This window comes from Nuphar pumila, chromosome 3 (assembly GCF_984573655.1).
Source record: "Nuphar pumila chromosome 3, dmNupPumi1.hap1.1, whole genome shotgun sequence".
NCBI classification, from domain to species: domain Eukaryota; kingdom Viridiplantae; phylum Streptophyta; class Magnoliopsida; order Nymphaeales; family Nymphaeaceae; genus Nuphar; species Nuphar pumila.
The window spans coordinates 132,778,170-132,798,629 of NC_143251.1; the positions used below are offsets into that span (position 1 = coordinate 132,778,170).

Consider the following 20,460-nt stretch of genomic DNA (forward strand, 5'->3'; position numbering starts at 1 on the left):
CTCATCCAATCAAAGATTTCTTCTTTCTCAACATGTTAATTTTAATGATAAAGCTAAATTTCAGTGCTCCACGATACAAATTACAAACCTTAATTTAAGCATAAGCAGAGTTAAGAGACGGTTAGAGCTTTGTAACAAAACTATGGTGCTTGCTTCCGGATTTCATTATCTAAATGATGATGAACATAATTTCTTTCTTAGAAATATGCCTGCTAGCGTTGAATAGGCAATAACAAGAGATCAAAAGTTTTAAAGACCTTGCGGTATGAAAAGAAAATGTAAAATAGATGTTCAAATTATCCAAATTACTTTCATTTCCTGATATTATAGTTACTAAAAAAAGTTCACTGAAGGGAATCCATCTTGACAAACATTATGGTAACTTCATTAACCTTTCCATACGTTATACTTATATGCATTACAAACAGTAAGTACCAAACAACTACTCATCGTCATTGGAGATTTCATGACTCATGAGAACCCCCAAGCAAAAACTAGCATTATCATCAGACAAGACCATCAGGATTGGAACTGAACCTAAAACTGAAGTACAAACTTAATGAAATTTTATCATGGATAATAGATGAATCTGATAAACAAGCTCACTAGTTCTGAATCAGCATGCTAACAAAGTTGCGCCATGGAAACTTCCATACCAAAATTGTCCCTACCACGTTATGCGTGTTCCCTGCAAAATGGAAAAAACAAATATACTACACAATGAAAAGTTACGTCAAAATCATGAGAGAGAGAGAGAGTATAACCGATCATGTGAAAGATGTCCAACATGAAAATAGTTTCATGTACTTTAAAAGAAGCATATGTCAAATATGTGTGCTGCTAACTCAGTTATTATATGTAAAACTGCAAAAAAAAAAGAAACTGCCAAATAATGAATTGGTGCTTAAAAATGTTTTGCATTCAAGATGGATGAAAAAGCAGCATATTCAATTAGTTAAAAAATGGATTAGGTACAATTCAGTTATGAAAATGGATATCTACAAGAGAATTTTCCTTGAAAATCATGCCATCCTACAGGAACTATGCGATCCAAATTCAGGACTCAATATGATCCAAACCAAGATGTGGGGCTGTTCATGTTTGCATTTTTATGAAAAGTATTTTTTCTATTTCCTGTTATTAATCCTTGTCTCAAAAGAACGAATTTTGCCAGCATTTTGAAAAACCAAGAGTTTTCTTGTTTTTGTTTCCAAAATTTTTATTTGAAAAGGACATGTACAGAGTTCTGCTAACTGTGGTTTATCTCCACTAAATTGCTTAATGGTTATCATTTCACAAGGTAAAACATAATCACTTCAAAATTTAAAGCTCTCTTTGTGTTTCTATGTGCACTTGTGCACATCCTTTTTGGTAGTATAAATAAAAGGAAAATCTCCATCGCCAAGAAAGTTATGATCAAGTTTAGAAATTCAGATTTTACCAAACACACTCAATGAAGTAGATACCTCCTTTCCTTGGGAGAGCTAAAACAAGCACAATTGTAGCAAATGGAAGTAGAGAGAACCAGCCATCTAAGGTGCACAGGATACTGTGTGACAACTGATGTTTGGATTAATAATTCATATATATGGAAACTCCGGTGAAATATGATATTTTGCTCAAGGAATTTGGTTAACTAAGCTTGGTTGCATTGCACTTGTCATATCATACATTTATTTACCTCAAAAGTGAAGTCTTTGGTGACATGGAGCCTAACCTTCCTCATTCCACCACATCCTAACGAAAATAACATAACATTGAAGAGGAAGCTATTACATTATCATATAGCAAGTAATAAACAAATATTATTCATCAAAAGAATTGAGTATGACAAACACTTTTAGAATAGAAATAATTTTTTCAATGTGAAGGTTCATCAGTACAGATTCAAGGGATAAAAGGGTCAGTTAAAATGTACCAAATCTTACAGGAATTGAACCTGAGGCTAATCTTATTCTGCAAAACCGACAGAGTCAGGCTTTCTCCTTTTTGGCCAGCAACTCAGCCCGGTGCTCGCTACCTGCAGTGACAACATAACCTGCTCCAACCTGGAGAAATATCCAAGAAACCAGTGAGTATTGAGAGAAAAGTTGGGCGTTAGTAGTGAGAAATAAATTTACCTGGCAATCTTTTAAAGAAGCACGCTCTTGAAGCTGCACATTGCTGCAAACAATAGAACCTTGGACCAAACACCCATCTTCTATGGTGACATGGTTCATAACAACTGAATTGACAATCTGCAAAAGATTTGTTTGAACAAATTTCATAGCCAACATGAACTCTTAAAAAAAATGTGCTTATAGAAGGATGCTATATGTTGACTTATAACAACTGAATTGACAATCTGCAGAAGATTTTGTTTGAACAAACCTCATAGATAACAAGCACTAAAAAAAAAAAGTGCTTATAGAAGGATGTTATACCTTGACACCAGAACCAATCCTGCAGTGACGACCAATAACAGAACGCTTAACGCTACATTTGTCGCCCAATTTTGAACCTTCTCCAAGCATGCATTGATTCCCAACCTGACAAATCAAAGTACGAGAGGAATTTACAAGTTAAAATTTTCAGAAAAGAATATTAGGGCTTTGGAAGATGTAAGAAGCTCAAAATTAGACTTGCAGAAGAGGGGTCACACAGTGGTTTTCAATCCAAGCTCCGCTGAAGGATGGATTATATTGCCATGGTCAGAAAGAGAATAGCCTAAGAGGTGATTTGCCTCCCCTACAACCTGCATTTGAGAAGAAACTTTAACATTTCTAACTGGAAAAACAAAAAAGAAAGGAATTGCGAAAATCAAAATCATAAACAGGTGATAATAAACTGACTAATAACATGTTCTTACATCTCGATTAATATCGTTGAAAGATTGAATGGAATTCAAACGGGCACAGTACTTGTTCTTGCCAGCAATATAAGCATAACATTTGTGCATTTTCCTTGGAGTTCTTCCTAAACCATTAGAACCAGATTGTTGCGGCTCACTGATGCCAGGGTTAATGATACCTAGGTGCTGATACAGCCATGATCGGCTGCTCTGTGCAGTGAGTTTCTCATTAGAAACTTCCTCAGCTTTGGGTTTGCGATCAGATGGTAATAATTCCGAACTCTGCAGATAGGACATCAAGTGCACAACATATGGTAAGCAGGTAGTATGGAAATTAGTCAAGGATGTTGAAAAGAAACAAAAGGTGTGAAGGCTTTAGACCCAAGTACACAACTAACCAGTTGAGTTTTCACAAGGTATGGCAATACATCTTGTTTTAGGCTCTGAAAAGTAGGCCTTTCATCCAAAACCTCTTGTAGGACAGCCCTGGCAACAAATTATAGCACCATAGTCATGCATAACATTTCAAAATGTTAAACCCTGAAACATTAAAAGAAGTTATTATACCTCTTAAATGCATATAAATGAGCATCCATAAGGTCAGACCGTAATTCCATCTGTAACACATGGAAAGAGTGAACATATGAATAGTCACTTGTTAACACCAAAACTTTTGCTTCTAATGGATTTTGAGCACATTCACTATGAATGAGCAGCGGTTGTGAACAAAGAATGAATCTTTGGCTGGTGTAAGGAGAATTTCCAAGAACTTTGTCTTTATCCAGACCTTTACTTACCTGTCCTGCAGCTCGAAGTATGGTCTTTTGAACTTGAATATCCTTCTCAACATCAGTCCCTGCAATAATTAAACTGTTGTAAGAATGCCAATAAAAGGAAACAAGAAATCACTGCTATTAGGCAGACCTGATGCTAAAAATAATAAAAATTGTCTTGTAGAATCCAGCCCAATGATGTTGTGTGATCCCCATTTTTTGGCCTTGTCCTTTCCTCCAGTGGAACCAGACTCTGAAGCTCCAGTAGCAGGAGGAGAACAAAGAAGTGCAGTTACTACAGCATCTTGTCTCCTATGAGCAGCAGCCACTGCCCCAGGTGGCACATCACAAACCAGATCACCACTCACAACCTACAAGCACAGGAAAACAAATATTAGCAAAGAGGGCAGCAGAAAACATAAAGGATCTAGCAATGGCTGCATCTAAAGAAAAGTAACTAAATAATCTCTTCTGACCATGATATCACTTGCAGTAAGGTGATGTGCCACAGCCCGAAGGGCACCTGCAGTTCCAACATCCTCAGCAACTGCTGCTACCTACAAAAGCACATTTGTGAATTACCATTGCATCAATAATCAAAAGCCCAGTCAAGAAGTATCTGTTAAAATATTATGTCTCTTTTAACTGTAAACTGAAATACCCATCAGGGGTATTTCAGTCTTTTTACTCAATAGGTGTCAGCCACCCTAATGGGCACATTTTTACTTTTTCTTTTTTTATTTACTTTTGCCTTTTACACCTTTTTCTTTTTACACTTTTTTTCTTTTTGACTGTTGTGAAAGGGACAGCTCCATATAGCTGTTGGAGCTGCCCCAACAGTCACAAATGTGACCGTTGGGTGCAGCTCCAACAGTCATATTGAGCTGCACCCTGTGGCTTCTTTTTGCATTATAAATAGGCCCTTGTAAACATATTTTTTTTTGTGAGAGCATATGCAATATCAATGCTTTTGTAAAGCCCTTCTTGGGAACTTATGAATTGAAGTTCATTTTGTTTCATGCTTTTGTGCATGTGTATCCGTGCACTTGTGAGTGTTCTCCTTTGTGCCTTTGTGCACTCTTTGTATTTCTTGTATTGTGGTGTTACACACAATCTCTTTTTGTAGAGATTTTCACATGGTATCAGAGCAAGGTTGTTTAGAGAAAGAAATTTGTGTGATTCTTCTCAATATCAAGTGCCTCGGAAAACGTGCCTTCAACTTTTTGGTGATTGGAGTGGAGACTCTTCTTCATTCAATATTTTAGAAGATTACTACAACAAGAAAGATTTAAAATCTTATTGTGGTAAGTATTCTTTTCTTTCTTCTTTCCTCTCTAATGGGTGAGAAAGACTCCCATTTTTCTCTTGGTTTCAAGCTAAATGGCTCAAATTATCACGTGTGGGCCGGAAATATGGAAGCTCACATCAAAGGGAAAGGGCTTTGGGGTTACATTCAAGGCTCGATTCCGGAACCAGAGCCTAAAATTACTTTGGTTAAAGAAGGAGAAATCAAAATCCTTGAGGGAGATGAAAGAACTAATGCTCTTGAGGAATATAATAGGAAACATGAGGAATGGGAAATGAAGAATTTCAAGATCTTGTCTTGGATTTTCTCTTCCGTTGAGACAAAGATTAATGCCAACATTATAAAGTTTAAAAAGGCTTCTCAAGCGTGGGAGTATCTTGAGAAGATGTATACTTCTAGAGACTTGTCCCATAAGTATTATCTTCAAAAGAGAGCGTTAACTCTTGTTCAAGGTGATATGTCTATAAGAGAGTATTTTGCGGAACTCTCTTCAATTTGGGATGAGCTTGCCATGCTTGAACCCAAGTGGAGTAGAGAAGCCATAGAGCTTCGTCATAAGCAATTAGAAGAAGACCGATTCTTCAATTTTTTGAATGGGCTAAGGCCCGAGTTTGAGCAAATAAGATCTTCTCTCCTATCCTCTTTTACCTCTCCCTCTCTTGAAGATGTCTTAACTAAATTAAGTAGAGAGGAAACCCGTATGAGCATTAGCAAGCAAAATCCTAGTGTGCTTGCAATGTCCACAAATCAAGAAGAATGTGATGGTGTTAATGTCGTTTCTAGACCCGGTAACAATTTAAGAACATATAGACCCCCTCATTTTAAGAATCAAAATCAAGGTAATCAAGGAGGAAGAAGAGATTATAGCAAAATCTCGTGTCACTTTTGCAAAGAACCGGGTCATATCAAACCGGTTTGCCCAAAATGGAAGAAACTTCTAGCAATGGCAACTACATCTCAACCATCCAAAGAGGAATCTTCAAAAGAAGCTCTATCTCTCAATCAAATTGTGGAGGCTCTTCAACCTCTTCTAAAGGGAGCTATTTCCGGTGCCGCCGTATCCACCTCTTCTCCTCCAGGTAAAACTTCTTGGCTCTTAGATTCGGGTGCATTCTTTCATATGACCCCAAACATTTCATCTCTTTCCGAGTATTCTAAAAATGTGTCACCTTCTTTTGTTTCGACCGCAGATGGTACTTCTCTCGAAATTAAGGGAATTGGAAATTTTAAAACCCAAAACTTCTTTATTCCAAAAATTAGACTTATACCAAAATTAAATTTAAACTTGCTTTATGTTTCTCAACTCACGGACCTTGGGTGTAACATTCAATTCTCATCTAATAAATGTTTAATACAGGATCACCGATCCGGGAGATTGATTAGGGAAGGCTCTAGGAAAGGAGACTTGTACTATGTGGACTTTCTTCAAATTCTTAAAAACACCTTTTGTAATGTGGCCCAACATAAAGACATAAATGTTTGGCACAAGAGACTTGGTCATCCCAACATTACCAAGTTATCCTATCTACATTTTGTTAAAGATCTTTGTAAAAATACTCTCTTGTAATGATTGTATTCTTGGAAAAATGAGAAGTATACATTTTGAACCAAGAACTATGTTTAGTACTAAACCTTTTGAAATTATTCACTCGGATGTTTGAGGACCGGCACCTGTCATATCCAAATGTGGTTTTGCTTACTATGTGATTTTTGTGGATGATTTCTCACGATATTGTTGGATATATTTTCTCAAACATAAGCATGAAGTTTTTTCATGTTTTAAAACATATCATATGATGATCAAAAATCAATTTAATAGTAATTTAAAAATATTTAGGACCGGTTCCGGAGGTGTAACGCCCCAAATTTCAAACTTGCGAACCTTCTCAGAAAAACAGGCAAGAGACTAGAAATATCTTTTTCCTTCAGAGTTTGTTTATGAAATCAGCGGAAGATTTTTCTTTGATAAATCAGAAGGCAAGCTGACAACTTTGGGCACGTTAGCTAAAAGAACCAAAACTCGCAAAATTCGGGTATCTCAAGGGAAATCCGATACAAACCCAAAGCGTCCAAGACGCGAGCTAAGAGCAGGAAGAAGAAGTCTTGAAGTCATCTTGCAATCGCCATCGCTCGTAAAGTACCTAATCATCACCTGTACCCATAGAATGGATTAGTTTCGCGAAAACTAGTAGGTGCACAAGAGAGACTACAAGAAACTGAATTAAGTACATTTAATTCAGTAGGCTACGCAGTTTAAAGCAGTTATGCAGTTAAACAGGTAAGCAATGCAAGCAGGTGAATAGTGCAAACGCGTAAGTAGTACAAGCGAATAAGTAGTGCAAACAGTAAGCAGTTCAAAGCAAGTAAGCAATGCAACTGACAAACACAGCATACGATCCATTTGATCGTAAGCTGTGAACTACTACGCAACAAGCTTGTCCTCGTTCCTAGAACGAGGTCTCTGCATCTAATCACCACCAGAACATAGTTTGTCACTCACTACTTCTAACCAACGCTTTGTCCTGAACGACCTTAATCTATCCTCGTCTCTCAAAGTCTTACGCGGCTAACCGTCACCGGTTATGACGCACTAAGGCGTCATACCTTCTTAGAAAAGCTCACCCTTCCGTAGAAGGTCCAAAACATGATCACTAACTCAAATCGCTAACGATCTGATTCTCACACCTGAGTCAAGCATGTAATCATGCTAAAACAGAAAGCCGAAACTATGAATTCATAGTTGGCTATCACAAACAATCTCAGAAGATCGTCACAGCTCACCATAACTTTCTGTGGTAAGCAAAAACACAAGATCCGCATCGGATCGCTCGGTCCGGGAGATATACGACCTGACAAGGAATTACCGCCCTAGAGGGTATACTCGGTCTTGGACCATACACTTCCTCACAGGAGTTCATCGTCTTTGCGGCTACCCGTTCGTGGACAGTGTACATACTCACAAAGATTTTACCGCTCTAGCCGGGTCACCTGATCTTGATCATACATATCCCCACAGCGAAACCTTTGGGAAGTCGGTCCCCAACAAATGCCATATCCAATGAAAATCATTGCGATACACGCATCAACACAAATGACCGCTCTCGGGGTCAGTAGCCACTAATACAAACGACAAGATCAACGCCGGATCACCTGGTCTGGGAAATGTATAACCTCACAAGGGTTTTCGCCCTAGATGGTATACCTGGTCTTGGACCATACACTTCCTCACAGGAGTTCACCGTCTTTGCGGCTACCCGTTCGTGGACAGTGTACATCCTCACAGAGAATCTACCACTCTAGCCGGGTACCTGGTCTTGATCATACACGCCCTCGCAGATAATCCTTTGGAGATCAGGTGCTCGACAAACACCCTACTCGGTGATACACGCATCTATACAATCAACTGCTCCGAACAATTGACTGCTCTCGATGTCAGTAGCTACAATATGGGCACAAGCATGTATATCAGCAATATGCATCGTATCACTCCACGCAGAAGCATATAATCCTACGCATCGTATGATTGCCACAAGGAATATTGCAATCCTCAAATAGGCCCTCAAAGCATGTGTAAACGACACATGAGAACGCGCAGATATGGCAATTCAGTTGATTCTATGGGCGAAGGGTAACTAACTCTACCTGTCAGCCAAACAAACCAACTGAATAAGACAAGCACTCATAACAATGCTCGTAAAACATATAATTACCATAAAATGGCTCAGTCCATCAACAAGTAATTTAATTTATCGCATAAACCATTTCATCACAATCCATTCATAAGCAATCGTACGACAGCAGTTATATCACAACATGTAAGCAACTTATAAGACAAGCGACCACATCAATCATAGTTGCCACCAGTTCGTAGATTACGAGCTGTATGCAATCACATCAATCATAAGAGATGCAAGTCAACAAGTGCTACGCTACAATAAGCACCAAACAGTTCGACCAAGGGATAAAGCAAGTCACATGCTAATATGTAGCAACTGGCATAATGCTATTATTATAAGCATTTAACTAGTATGAGAAACTCCTTATTACTCCGCAAAGAACTGCGTAAGCAGTTTAACCAACTAGAGTAATGCCTTGACAGGCGTGCACAGCTCAACGAGTAGCATACTGAACTACCGAGCAAGCAAGCGAATTAGTAGTGCAAGCGAATCAATAGTGCAAGCAAGTCAGTAGTGCAAGTGAATCAGTAGTGCAAGCGAATCTCCCGACCCAACGACCTGTGTGAACAGACCTTATGTTTCGATAATTACTAATCTGCGGGTACGCGCAGGCAAAACGTAGAACCAACTGAAACTAGTTCGGGCGTCTGTTATTCTATGTATTTTCAATAACCCGAATAGCTAGTTGAGTTTGCTCCAAAGGGACGACTTTAGCCGAGAGAGGATTCCCCAAAGGAGGTTGTGCCACGGATGCATCCAACTTCTGCAGAAGTGTTGAGCTAACTAATGTAGCCCCTTTCCCCTAACTCCAATGACTGGGGAGGCCGGATCGTTGCCCGTAGGGTGGTTGTTAACAACCTGTCCATTGGTGTTTGTACCGCTTTGTCATCTCCCTTGACAGACACATAGAAGCGAATAGGTACGTTAGGGGTTGCTTAACTAACGACCCATTCTATGCTGTGATCTTTAAACCACTCAAGCATCTTGTCTGCGAAGGCGAATGTGAGGCCATTTATGTGATTACAACATTTTGCATTTAGCGTTGTTCGAGGTCGCACGACCGTCTCATCCGATCATCGCAGTACTAGACGTGTCGTGCACGACTACAAGTACTCTAGGATGAAGGGGGTATAGCTCCTCAATAGAAGCCTCAACAGGAGTGTTTCACAAAGATGTAAAGTTTATCAACTTTACTTTATCTTTTGAAACAGCAGTACCTTGTGCCAACATTATGCATGTGATTATCTCGAATCACATCCGCTATCGGGGTATCTACATGTCTCGCATGACTCGATACCGACCTCGATAGACGGGATACGGGTTTCTCAACAGAACACCCGCTAAGAAGTTCGCTCGAACCCCCAATTCGAGATCACCCGAGATATGCCAAAAAGGTGAGCAGAACCAGCCAGTCACATCCTTCCAAATGCTTCGATTTGGAGCAGTCTTTGATGCTTTTGCGCAGCTCTCTAAAATCTCAAGTCGACTCTGCAGGATTGCACACACGAAGAGCCAGGATCCTTGCGAGGTATCCTTCTCTTTAGACGAGGATGTGTCGCTCGCTCCTGACTGAACTCTTGTCGCAAGATGGAGAGTGGTAAATGCCTCTTGCATCCTCCACGAGGATGCCTTTAAAGCATACGCAAAGAGCAAGAACCTGCACGTCATCTACAATAGCAAGGCAATACCAACACATATGCAAAGGCAAGAGCCTAGGCGCAAAGCGCGACGGCAAAGTAAAGGCGGTAAGCAGAAGTGCAACGCAAACTCCCGGCACAACGGCAAAGTAAAGACCGTAAGCATAAGTGCAACGCAGAACCTTTGCGTGATGCACGACGGCAAAGTAAAGGACAAGGATCGTGAAACTGCGTCCTTGAGTTAAATGCGTACTCATATAAATATATATGATATATATATGCATATATATTTATTTAATTGTCCTTTTTAGTCAATTGAACTCAATTCAATTGTCCAAGTCTTATGTGCAATCTTCCCCTACCTTTGGGAGTTGTAAGCTTGCTGGCGTCTGCGAGTGTAAGCGATGGACGGCTTGGGTTGCGGAGCGCGAGCAGGATCCGTCGCACGAGCTGCAAAAGTAACGATCTTAGCAAGCTAACACCAAAATAGAAGGTCAGGGGCACCGTCACCGTCCTGACGTAAAGGAAGCAGAGGCAGGGGCATCGTACACATGCGCACCTGCTATAAGCGCAAGAAGCAGGGGCAGGGGTTGCGAGCCCCTGCTGACTTGCTGCCAGCGGACTCCGAGGAGGCTTCGCCCTTCCAGCCAAGAGAGCAAGGAAGCGAGGCCCTTCCCTGCAAGCCACTAAGGGGGAAGTAGGAGGTCGCACCTTGCCTTTCAACAACGAACGGAGGCCCGCCTGATGCCAGAGAAAAGCGAGGCGAGGGGGCTTGCTCCGGCCTGCCGAAAAACAGCGAAGGCATGGGCGATGCCCCTGCCTAACGAGAAAAAAAGGCACTGGGAGGGCTCGGCCCCCTCCCCCTGCCGTAACAGGGAGCAAGGAGGGGGCTCGGCCCCTCCCTTGCCATAACAGGGAGCTGGGAGGGGGCTCGACCGCCTCCCCTGTCCAAACAAAGAGCAGGGAGGGGACTCAGCCCCTCCCCTACCGTAACACGAAGTAGGGAGGGGGCTCAGCCCCTCCCCTGCCTAAAAGGGAGCAGAGAGGAGGGGGTCGAGCCCCTCCTCTGCCGTAACAGGAGGCAGGGAGGAGGGGCTCGACCCCTCCCTTGCCGTAACAGAGGGGACAGAGAGGAGGGGAGGCGAGCCCCTCCTGTGCCGATATAGGGAGCAGGGAGGGGCTCGGCCCCTCCCCTGCTAAGAGTGGGCAAAGGGAGGGGGTTTGACCCCTCCCGTGACCCCACAGGGAGTAAGGAGTAGGGAGGGGGGCTCGACCCCTCCCCTCCTAATAGTGGCACAGGGAGGGGGCTCAGCCCCTCCCTTACCAAACACAGCGCAGGGAGCAGGGATGGGCACTCGACCCCCTCCCCCGTAACAGCACATAGGGAGGGGCTCGACCCCTCCCCTGCTAACAGAGGCATCGGGAGGGGACTGGGCCCCTCCCTTGCAAAACCCATCGCAGGGAGGGGGCTCTGCCCCGCCCCTGGGGTTTTAAGGCAGGAAGGAGGGGGCTTTGCCCCTCCCTTGCGATTGAGGGAGGCAGGGAGGCGGCTCAGCCCCTCCCTGCGCAACAGAGAAGTGAGGGAGAAAGAGACGGGAGAAATAGGGGGAAAGAGGGGCGTACCTGGGGTCGTTGGCGCCTTCGCAACAGAGAGAGGGAAGGAGATGGTGGTCGGCGGCTTCGGTCGTCTGTGACTGTGGCCGTCGACCGCTGCGGAGAGCGAGAGGGTGACCGAGGGGGAGAGCCGACGAGGCTGTCACCGATGGTCGCCAGTTGCTGCCAGGGAACGAGGCTGTCGGCGGTCAATGGCGGTGAGGAGAGAGAGACCGAGAGACGAGAGGGGGAAGGAGGTTTCGAGAACCTCCCCCCCTCAGTCGCTGCGTGCTTTTAAAAGCACGCAGCCGACTTACTTACCCGGGTCGGATCCGGGTCCGGATCCAAAATATTTTTTTCCGACTTTTACAGGAGGTGAATATCTCTCTAATGAGTTTAAGAAATATCTTGAGGATTGTGGCATTGTCCATCAAAGATCGTGTCCTAAGACCCCACAACAAAATGGTTTGGCCGAAAGAAAGCATAGGCATATCATTGAAACCACTAGAACTTTTCTCATTTCCCAAAATATTCCTAAAAATTTTTGGGCCGAAGCGGCTCTTGCTTCCGTCTATCTTATCAACCGACTTTCATCCAAAAATTTAGATAAAATTTCTCCCTTTGAGATTCTATATGAAAAAGAACCCGATTATAATAGGTTGAGAGTTTTTGTTTGTAAGTGCTTTGTTCTTACCGATAAAAATGATAAACTCTCACCAAAAGTCATTCCTTGTGCTTTCCTTGGCTATTCGGAAACTCAAAAAGGTTTGAATGATAAATTATATGTTTCAAGGAATGTAACTTTTTTGGAAAATGATAGTGCTTTTGAAAAAAAATGAATCTCATTTAGAAAATGTCGATTACTCCTTTCTTTTTGACCTTTTATCTAAGGATGATGATATCTCTAGTGATGATGAATCAACATATAATAGTGAAAATGAAATGGTTGTGATCAACAATAACTTTAACCCTTCTACCCCTCAAGAAGAAAATGTATCTAGAGAACCCATCACTTATTATCATAGAGATAGAAGCACCTTTAGGAGTGCTATTGAACTATATAGTGAACCTAGTGAGACTATGTCCACTCATGATTCTCATCCTAGAAGAACTGAAAGAACTAGAAGGACTCCCTCTAGATTCGTATCTTTTGATTCTTTCTCTCCTAAATATCGAGCTTGTTTGAGTGCCATTCGCTCTTATTTTGAACCAAAAAAATTTGGAGAAGCCAAACAATGTACTGAATGGAAAGAAGCCATGAAGAGTGAACTTAAAGCTCTTAAAAAAGCTAACACTTGGGAATTTCAATCTCTTCCCAATGGCAAGAAAACTATAGGATGTTGATGGGTGTTCAAGGTCAAGACTAAGAGTGATGGTTCTCTTGAAAGGTATAAGGCTCGTCTTGTAGCTAAAGGGTACAATCAAGAATATGGGATTGACTATGAAGAGACATTTGCGTCAGTAGCTCGTATGGTTACTGTCAGATGTCTTATCACCATTGCTTCAATTCGAAAATGGAATATTTACCAAATGGATGTCAAAAATGCCTTTTTAAATGAAGATCTTAATGAAGAAGTTTACATGGATGCTCCACCTGGTATGAAAATCCCTAAAAATAAAGTTTTTCGTCTTCGTAAAGCTCTTTATGGACTGAAACAAGCACCCAAGGCTTGGCACGATAGGTTTAACAATGTAATGACTGAAAATGGTTTCACTTCATGCTATACTGACACTGCATTGTTTGTTAAGAAATCTGATGCAGGGATTGTTATATTATTGTTATATGTTGATGATATGTTAATAACATGTGATGATATCAAAGGAATCAAGAGCATTAAATCTATTTTGACTTCAAGATTTCAAATGTCAGACTTAGGATTTCTGACATATTTTTTGGGAATTGAGGTTGCCTATTCTCAGAGAGGCTATTTTTTGTCTCAAACTAAACTTGCTTGTGAGATTCTTGATAAATCAGGAATCACAAATGACAAGGTCTGCGAAACTCCTAAAATAGTAGGTTCAAAGATGAAGATTGATGATAGGATTCTCCTAAAAGATCTCACACCTTACCGGCAACTGGTTAGATACCTAACGTATCTCAGCATTACAAGGCCTGATATTTCTCATGCAGTACATGTTGCTAGTCAATTTCAACATGCACCTACTACAGTTCATATGAGCGTCATCCTTCGTATCATCAGATACATAAAGGGTACAGTAAACAAGGGAGTATTTCTATCTTCTACGTCTGAATTAAGTTTAATTGCTTATACTGACTCTGATTGGGGAGGTGACACAAATAATCGTCATTCCACCACTGGTTTCTGCATTTTTTTAGGTGAATCATTAATCTCTTGGAGATGCAAGAAGCAACAAAAAGTATCGCTTTCATCCACTAAAGCTGAGTATAGAGCCATGGCATCTACTACCATGGAGATTGTTTGGATTCGCAACTTTTTGGAAGATATGAATATTCAAGTTCAAGGGCCCACAAAATTATGTTGTGCTAATAAAAGTGCAATCTACATTGCCAAAAATCACACATTTCATGAGCGCACGAAGCATATCGAGATGGACTGCCACTATGTTCGTGAAGAATATTTAAGAAAAATCATTGACCTTCCTTATGTTACATCAGAATATCAACTGGCAGACTTCTTCACCAAGGCGCTGTGTTCTCCAAGATTTAACTTCCTTCTTGGCAAACTTTCAGTCGTGACACCCTAAGTTTGAGGGGGAGTGTTAAAATATTATGTCTCTTTTAACTGTAAACTGAAATACCCATCAGGGGTATTTCAGTCTTTTTACTCAATAGGTGTCAGCCACCCTAATGAGCACATTTTTACTTTTTCTTTTTTTATTTACTTTTGCCTTTTACACCTTTTTTTTTACACTTTTTTTCTTTTGAATTGTTGTGAAAGGGACAACTCCATATAGCTGTTGGACCTGCCCCAACAGTCACAAATGTGACCGTTGGGTGCAGCTCCAAGAGTCATATTGAGCTGCACCCTGTGGCTTCTTTTTGCATTATAAATAGGCCTTAGTGGCCCTTGTAAACATATCTTTTTTTGTGAGAGCATATACAATATCAATGCTTTTGTAAAGCCCTTCTTGAGAACTTATGAATTGAAGTTCATTTTGTTTCATGCTTTTGTGCATGTGTATCCGTGCACTTGTGAGTGTTCTCCTTTGTGCCTTTGTGCACTCTTTGTATTTCTTGTATTGTGGTGTTACACACAATCTCTTTTTGTAGAGATTTTCACATTATCCAGTCCCTTTTTATAGAAATCATACATATTCATGCTACCATACGAGCACGAGCATTTATGCTAAGATATAACATACAAGGCAAACAGGAAAGGAGAGGTTGTTAAATTGTATCAACTCATGTATACATATATATATATATAGAGGGATATATATATACATATATATATATATATACAACAACAACAACAACTACGCCTTCATCCCAAAACAATTGGGGTCAGCGATATGAACCAAAAAGAAATTCATTTTGGGTCTTCCACATGAATCCTTTTCCTCCAATCATTTCTATCCAACGCCATGTCCTCGGTGAGGTTCAAAGCATTCATATCCTTTCCTATCATCTCCATCCAAGTCTTCCTAGGCCTACCCCGACCTCTTTTAACTAATATATTTTCCCATTTCTCCAACCTTCTAACTGGAGCATCATTAGGCCTTCGCCGAATATGTCCAAACCACCGTAAACGATTCTCTCGCATTTTATTTTCAATGGGTGCAACACCTACCTTCTTACGTATCTCTTCGTTCCGAATCTTATCTTTTATTGTATTTCCACACATCCATCTAAGCATCCGCATCTCAGCTACACTCATTTTTTGAATATGATGTCTCTTGGCAGCCCAACATTCCGTACCATATAGTAAAGCGGGTCTAATAGTCGTCCTATAAAACTTTCCCTTCAACCGCAATGGCATTCTACGATCGCACAGCACTCCAGTAGCACTTTTCCATTTCATCCACCCAACCTTTATCCTATGATTTACATCTCCATCAATTTCTCCATACTTTTGAATGATGGATCCCAAATATTTGAAATAATCATTCACCGGTATATCTTGCTCACCAAGCTTCACTACACTCCCATCACTACTTCGTTGCTTACTAAACCGACATTCCATATATTCAGTCTTACTCTTACTCAACTTAAAACCTCTAGCTTCCAATGTCTGTCTCCATAATTCTAACTTAGCATTAACCCCAGCTCTAGACTCATCAATCAAAACAATATCATCAGCAAACAACATACACCACGGTACATTTTCTTGAATTGATCTCGTAAGTTCATCCATCACTATCGCAAATAGGAAAGGGCTTAAAGCAGATCCTTGATATAACCCAACCGTTATCGGAAAATTGGTTGTCACCCCTCCATAAGTGCGGACATTGGTTACTACTCCTTCATACATATCTTTAATTATACTAATGTACTTGAGAGAAACACCTTTCTTCATCATTGTCCACCAGAGAACGTCCCTAGGTACTCTATCGTATGCCTTCTCTAAATCAATAAAAACCATATGCAAATCTTTGTTCATCTCTCTATATCTTTCAATAAGTTGTCTAAGAAGATGTATAGCTTCCATAGTTGATCTTCCAGGCATAAAACCAAATTGATTCTCCGATATCATGACAACCTTCCTCAACCTAGACTCAATCACCCTCTCCCAAAGTTTCATAGTATGACTCATGAGTTTTATACCACGATAGTTTGTGCAATCTTGTATATCACCCTTATTCTTATATAAAGGCACCAAAGTACTCTTCCTCCACTCATTAGGCATCTTATTTGTTCGCCAAATCAAGTTAAAAAGATTTGTCAACCATTCTAAACCTTTCTCTCCCAAGCATTTCCAAGCCTCGATAGGTATACCATCTGGGCCAACTGCCCTTCTTGATTTCATTTTCTTCAAAGCCTCTGCAATTTCTTTCTTTTGAATCTTGCGCATGAAGTCACGATTTATCTCATGAAAAGGAATGGAGAAGTCTCCAAGATCTTGAGCATGACTATCATTAAATAGCTTATCAAAATAATCTTTTCATCTCTCCTTAATCTCCTCATCTTTGACTAAAACCCTTTGCGTTTCATCTTTGATACATCTAACCATACCCAAATCCTTCGATTTCCTATCTCTCATCTTTGAGAGCCTATAAATATCCTTCTCGCCTTCTTTGGTATCCAACTTGTCATAAACCTCCTTATATACCTTAGCCCTCGCGTTTCGAACAACTTTTTTAGCTTCCTTCTTTGCTATCATATACTTCTCCAAATTCTCATTATCACGACTCTTACTTAGATTTCTATAACACTCTCTTTTAACCTTAATAGCTAATTTAATAAAGAAATATATATATATTTCTTTATGTAGCCCCAGGGGCATTTCTGTCATTTTCCATTTTACGCATATTCACACTTGTGAATATGCATGTAATTTTTCTTCTTTTTTCTTTTTTCTTTTTCTTTTTCTTTTTCTCTTTTCTTTTATTTTCTTTTCTTTTTTACTTTTTCTTTTTCCTTTTTCTTTCTACCTTTTTGACTAAAAGTCAAAGGAGAGGGAGACGTTGAACCCCCCTCCAACGGTTAGATTTCTAACCGTTGGAGGGGCTTCAGCGTCTAGTAGGAGCCCCTCCTTTTGGTCTCCTCTTGTATTATAAATAAGGGTGTATCCCCACTATTGTAACTCATTCTTTTGGGAGCCTTTGTGCTTACCTTTGCTCAATAGATTCAATCTTGTGCATTTCAAGTGTTCTCTTTGTACATTTGTGTACTTTTATTCAAGTGTTCTTGGTGTGTCTTTGTACACGTATCCCTTCGTGGAGCTTGTGCTTGTAGTGCACATCTTTGAAGATATTTTTACATGGTATTAGAGCAAGGTTGGGAGAAAAGAAGATCGTGTATTTTGTTCTCTCTATTGAGTGCCTTGAAAAGTGTGCCATCAAGTTTTGGTGATCGGAGTAAAGACTAGTTTCTTCGTTCAATATTTTAGAAGCATCCTACGTCGAGTAGGACCTTATATCTCCTTGTGGTACACATCTCTTCTCTTTCTTCTTCTCGCTAATGGGCGAAAAGGACTCTCACTTCTCTCTTGGCTTCAAATTAAATGGATTTAATTATCATATATGGGTCGGGAACATGGAGGCCCATATCAAAGGTAAGGGTCTTTGGGGATATGTTCAAGAAACTATTCTCGAACCCGAACTTAAAATCACTATCTTTGAGAAAGGGGAGATTAAGGTTCTTGACAGAGAAGAGAGAGAAAAAGCTTTTGAGGAATACAATAAAAGGCATGAAGAGTGGGAGATGTAAAACTACAAAATCCTTTCGTGGTTTTTCTCTTCAGTGGAAACAAAGATTAATGCCAATATATTGAAATTCAAGAAAGCATATCAAGTATGGGAGTATCTTGAACGGATGTATACGTCAAGAAACTTATCCCATAAATATTACCTTCAAAAAAAGGCTTTAACTCTTCATCAAGAAGAGATGTCGGTTAGAGAATATTTTGCCGAATTATCGGCTATTTGGGATGAACTTGCTCTCCTTGAACCTAAATGGAGTGGAGAGGCAATCGAATTGAGACAAAAACAACTTGAAAAGGATCACTTTTTTAATTTCTTAAATGGGCTTAGACATAAGTTCGAACAGTCTAGATCCTCTCTTTTATCTTTTTTTTCTTCTCCACCTTTAGAAGATGTTCTTACCAAATTAAGTGGAGAAGAAACTAGATTGAGAATGAATAAAACCAATCAAAATGTGTTGGACAACCCCTTTAAAAACGAGGATGAGGGAGCTTACGTTATATCTAAACCGGAGAGCAATGTCAAATCTTATAAACCTCCCCACTTTAACAAGAATCGAGGAAGAGAAAAAAAGGACATTATGGAAGAAGAGACTATAGTAAAATCATGTGTCATTTTTGTAAAGAACCAGGGCACATAAAACCCGTGTGTCCCAAATGGAAAAAGATGATGGCAATGTCGACAACCTTCCAAGAGGAGACGTCGTCTACCTCCAACAGTGTCAATCTATCTCTAAATCAAATTATTGAAGCTCTTCAACCACTCCTCAAGGAATCAATCTCTGGAGTCGTTGCGTCCTCCTTCTCTCATCCAGGTAAAATTCTTTGGCTATTAGACTTGGCTGCATCCTTTCATATGACTCCAAATGCTTTTACATTGATCAATTATTCGAAAAACCTCTCACCATCCTTTGTTTCTACTGCGGATGGGGCTTCTCTTGAAATTAAAGAAATTGGAGACTTTGAAAAACAAGATTTTTTTGTTCCTAAAGTTTGATTTATTTCAAAATTAAATTTGAACTTGTTTTCCGTCTCTCAACTTTCGGATCATGGATGTAATATAAAATCCTCATCACATAAATGTTGGATACAGGATCGCCGGTCCAAAAAGTTGATTGGGGAAGGTTCTAGGAATGGTGACCTCTATTTCATGGAGTCTCTTCAAATTCCAAAAACCTCCTTTTGTAACATTGCCCAACATAAAGATACAAATGTTTGGCATAAACGCCTTGGACATCCAAATATTAACAAGCTTTCTTATATTCATTTTGCTAAAACATTATGTAAAAAAATTTCAGTTGTAATGATTGTATTCTGGGAAAAATGAGAAGCATACCTTTTGGTTCAAGATCTATGTTTTCAACTAAGCCTTGAAATTGTGCATTCGGATGTATGGGGACCCGCACCTATAGTATAAGAGAGGTTTCTCATATTATGTTATTTATGTTGATGACTATTCGAGATACAATTGGATATATTTTCTAAAACATAAGCATAAAATCTTTTCCACTTTTAAGAATTTTCATGTAATGATAGCAACCCAATTCAATAGGAAGTTACAAATCTTTAGAACAGATTCAGGGGTGAATTTTTCTCAAATGATTTTAAAAGCTATATAGAGAGTAATGGGATCATTCATCAAAGGTCTTGTCCCCAAACTCCTCAACAAAACGGCTTAGCTGAACGAAAACACAAACATATTATTGAAACTACAAGGACTCTACTTATTTCTCAAAAGATTCCAAAAAGATTTTGGGCCGAAGCTGCCTTGGCCTCTGTCTATCTAATAAATCGTCTTCCATCTAAAAATTTAAGTCAAATATCTTCTTTTGAAGTTTTATATAAAAAAGAACCCGATTATAATAGATTACGGATTTTGGTGGAAAATATTTTGTTCTCACTGATAAAAATGATAAGTTATCTCCTAAAATCATTCCTTGTGCTTTTCTTGGTTATTCACAAACTCAAAAAGGTTTTAGGCTATGTCACATGGGTAGGGGTGCGGGTGCGGGTGCAGGTGCGGCACTTTAAAAAACCTAGGGTGCGGGGGTGCGGCAGGGGCAAAAATGTAAATATAAATAAATAAATATATATATATATATATATATATATATAATTTTGAAGTTTTAACAGATAACATTTAACAGTTAACATTGTCATAATATCATTCATCAATCATCATTCATGCAATATATCAACCTAAATATCAATCAAATAAGTAAAGCAATTACATAAATCAACCTAAATATCAATCAAATAAGTAAAGCAGAAAAGAACTAAATTACATACCAAAGTATATC

General features: G+C 39.8%; 1 protein-coding gene across 5 annotated transcripts in view; it reads right to left on the minus strand.

Annotated features, from left to right (window-relative positions):
• Nucleotides 1–363: 363 nt before the first annotated feature.
• LOC149843893 (transferases/nucleotidyltransferase) overlaps nt 364–20,460 on the minus strand; it is a 30,008-nt gene continuing 9,911 nt past the window's right edge. The window contains exons 4-15 of one of the 5 annotated variants that reach the window (XR_016430931.1): nt 4,080–4,160; nt 3,755–3,974; nt 3,628–3,686; nt 3,398–3,447; nt 3,229–3,316; nt 2,849–3,112; nt 2,642–2,734; nt 2,424–2,528; nt 2,121–2,237; nt 1,940–2,048; nt 1,682–1,737; nt 364–688 (exon numbers count right to left, since the gene is read on the minus strand). Coding sequence is in view for 2 of the 5 variants with exons in the window: in XM_090000140.1 (XP_089856266.1) it covers nt 1,974–2,048; nt 2,121–2,237; nt 2,424–2,528; nt 2,642–2,734; nt 2,849–3,112; nt 3,229–3,316; nt 3,398–3,447; nt 3,628–3,686; nt 3,755–3,974; nt 4,080–4,160 (1,152 nt within the window). In the remaining 3 variants the exon portion in view is untranslated. Of the gene's footprint in view, nt 689–1,681; nt 1,738–1,918; nt 2,049–2,120; nt 2,238–2,423; nt 2,529–2,641; nt 2,735–2,848; nt 3,113–3,228; nt 3,317–3,397; nt 3,448–3,627; nt 3,687–3,754; nt 3,975–4,079; nt 4,161–20,460 lie in introns of all 5 variants that reach the window. The other 4 variants (XR_016430930.1, XR_016430932.1, XM_090000140.1 and 1 more) reach the window with 4 other exon arrangements.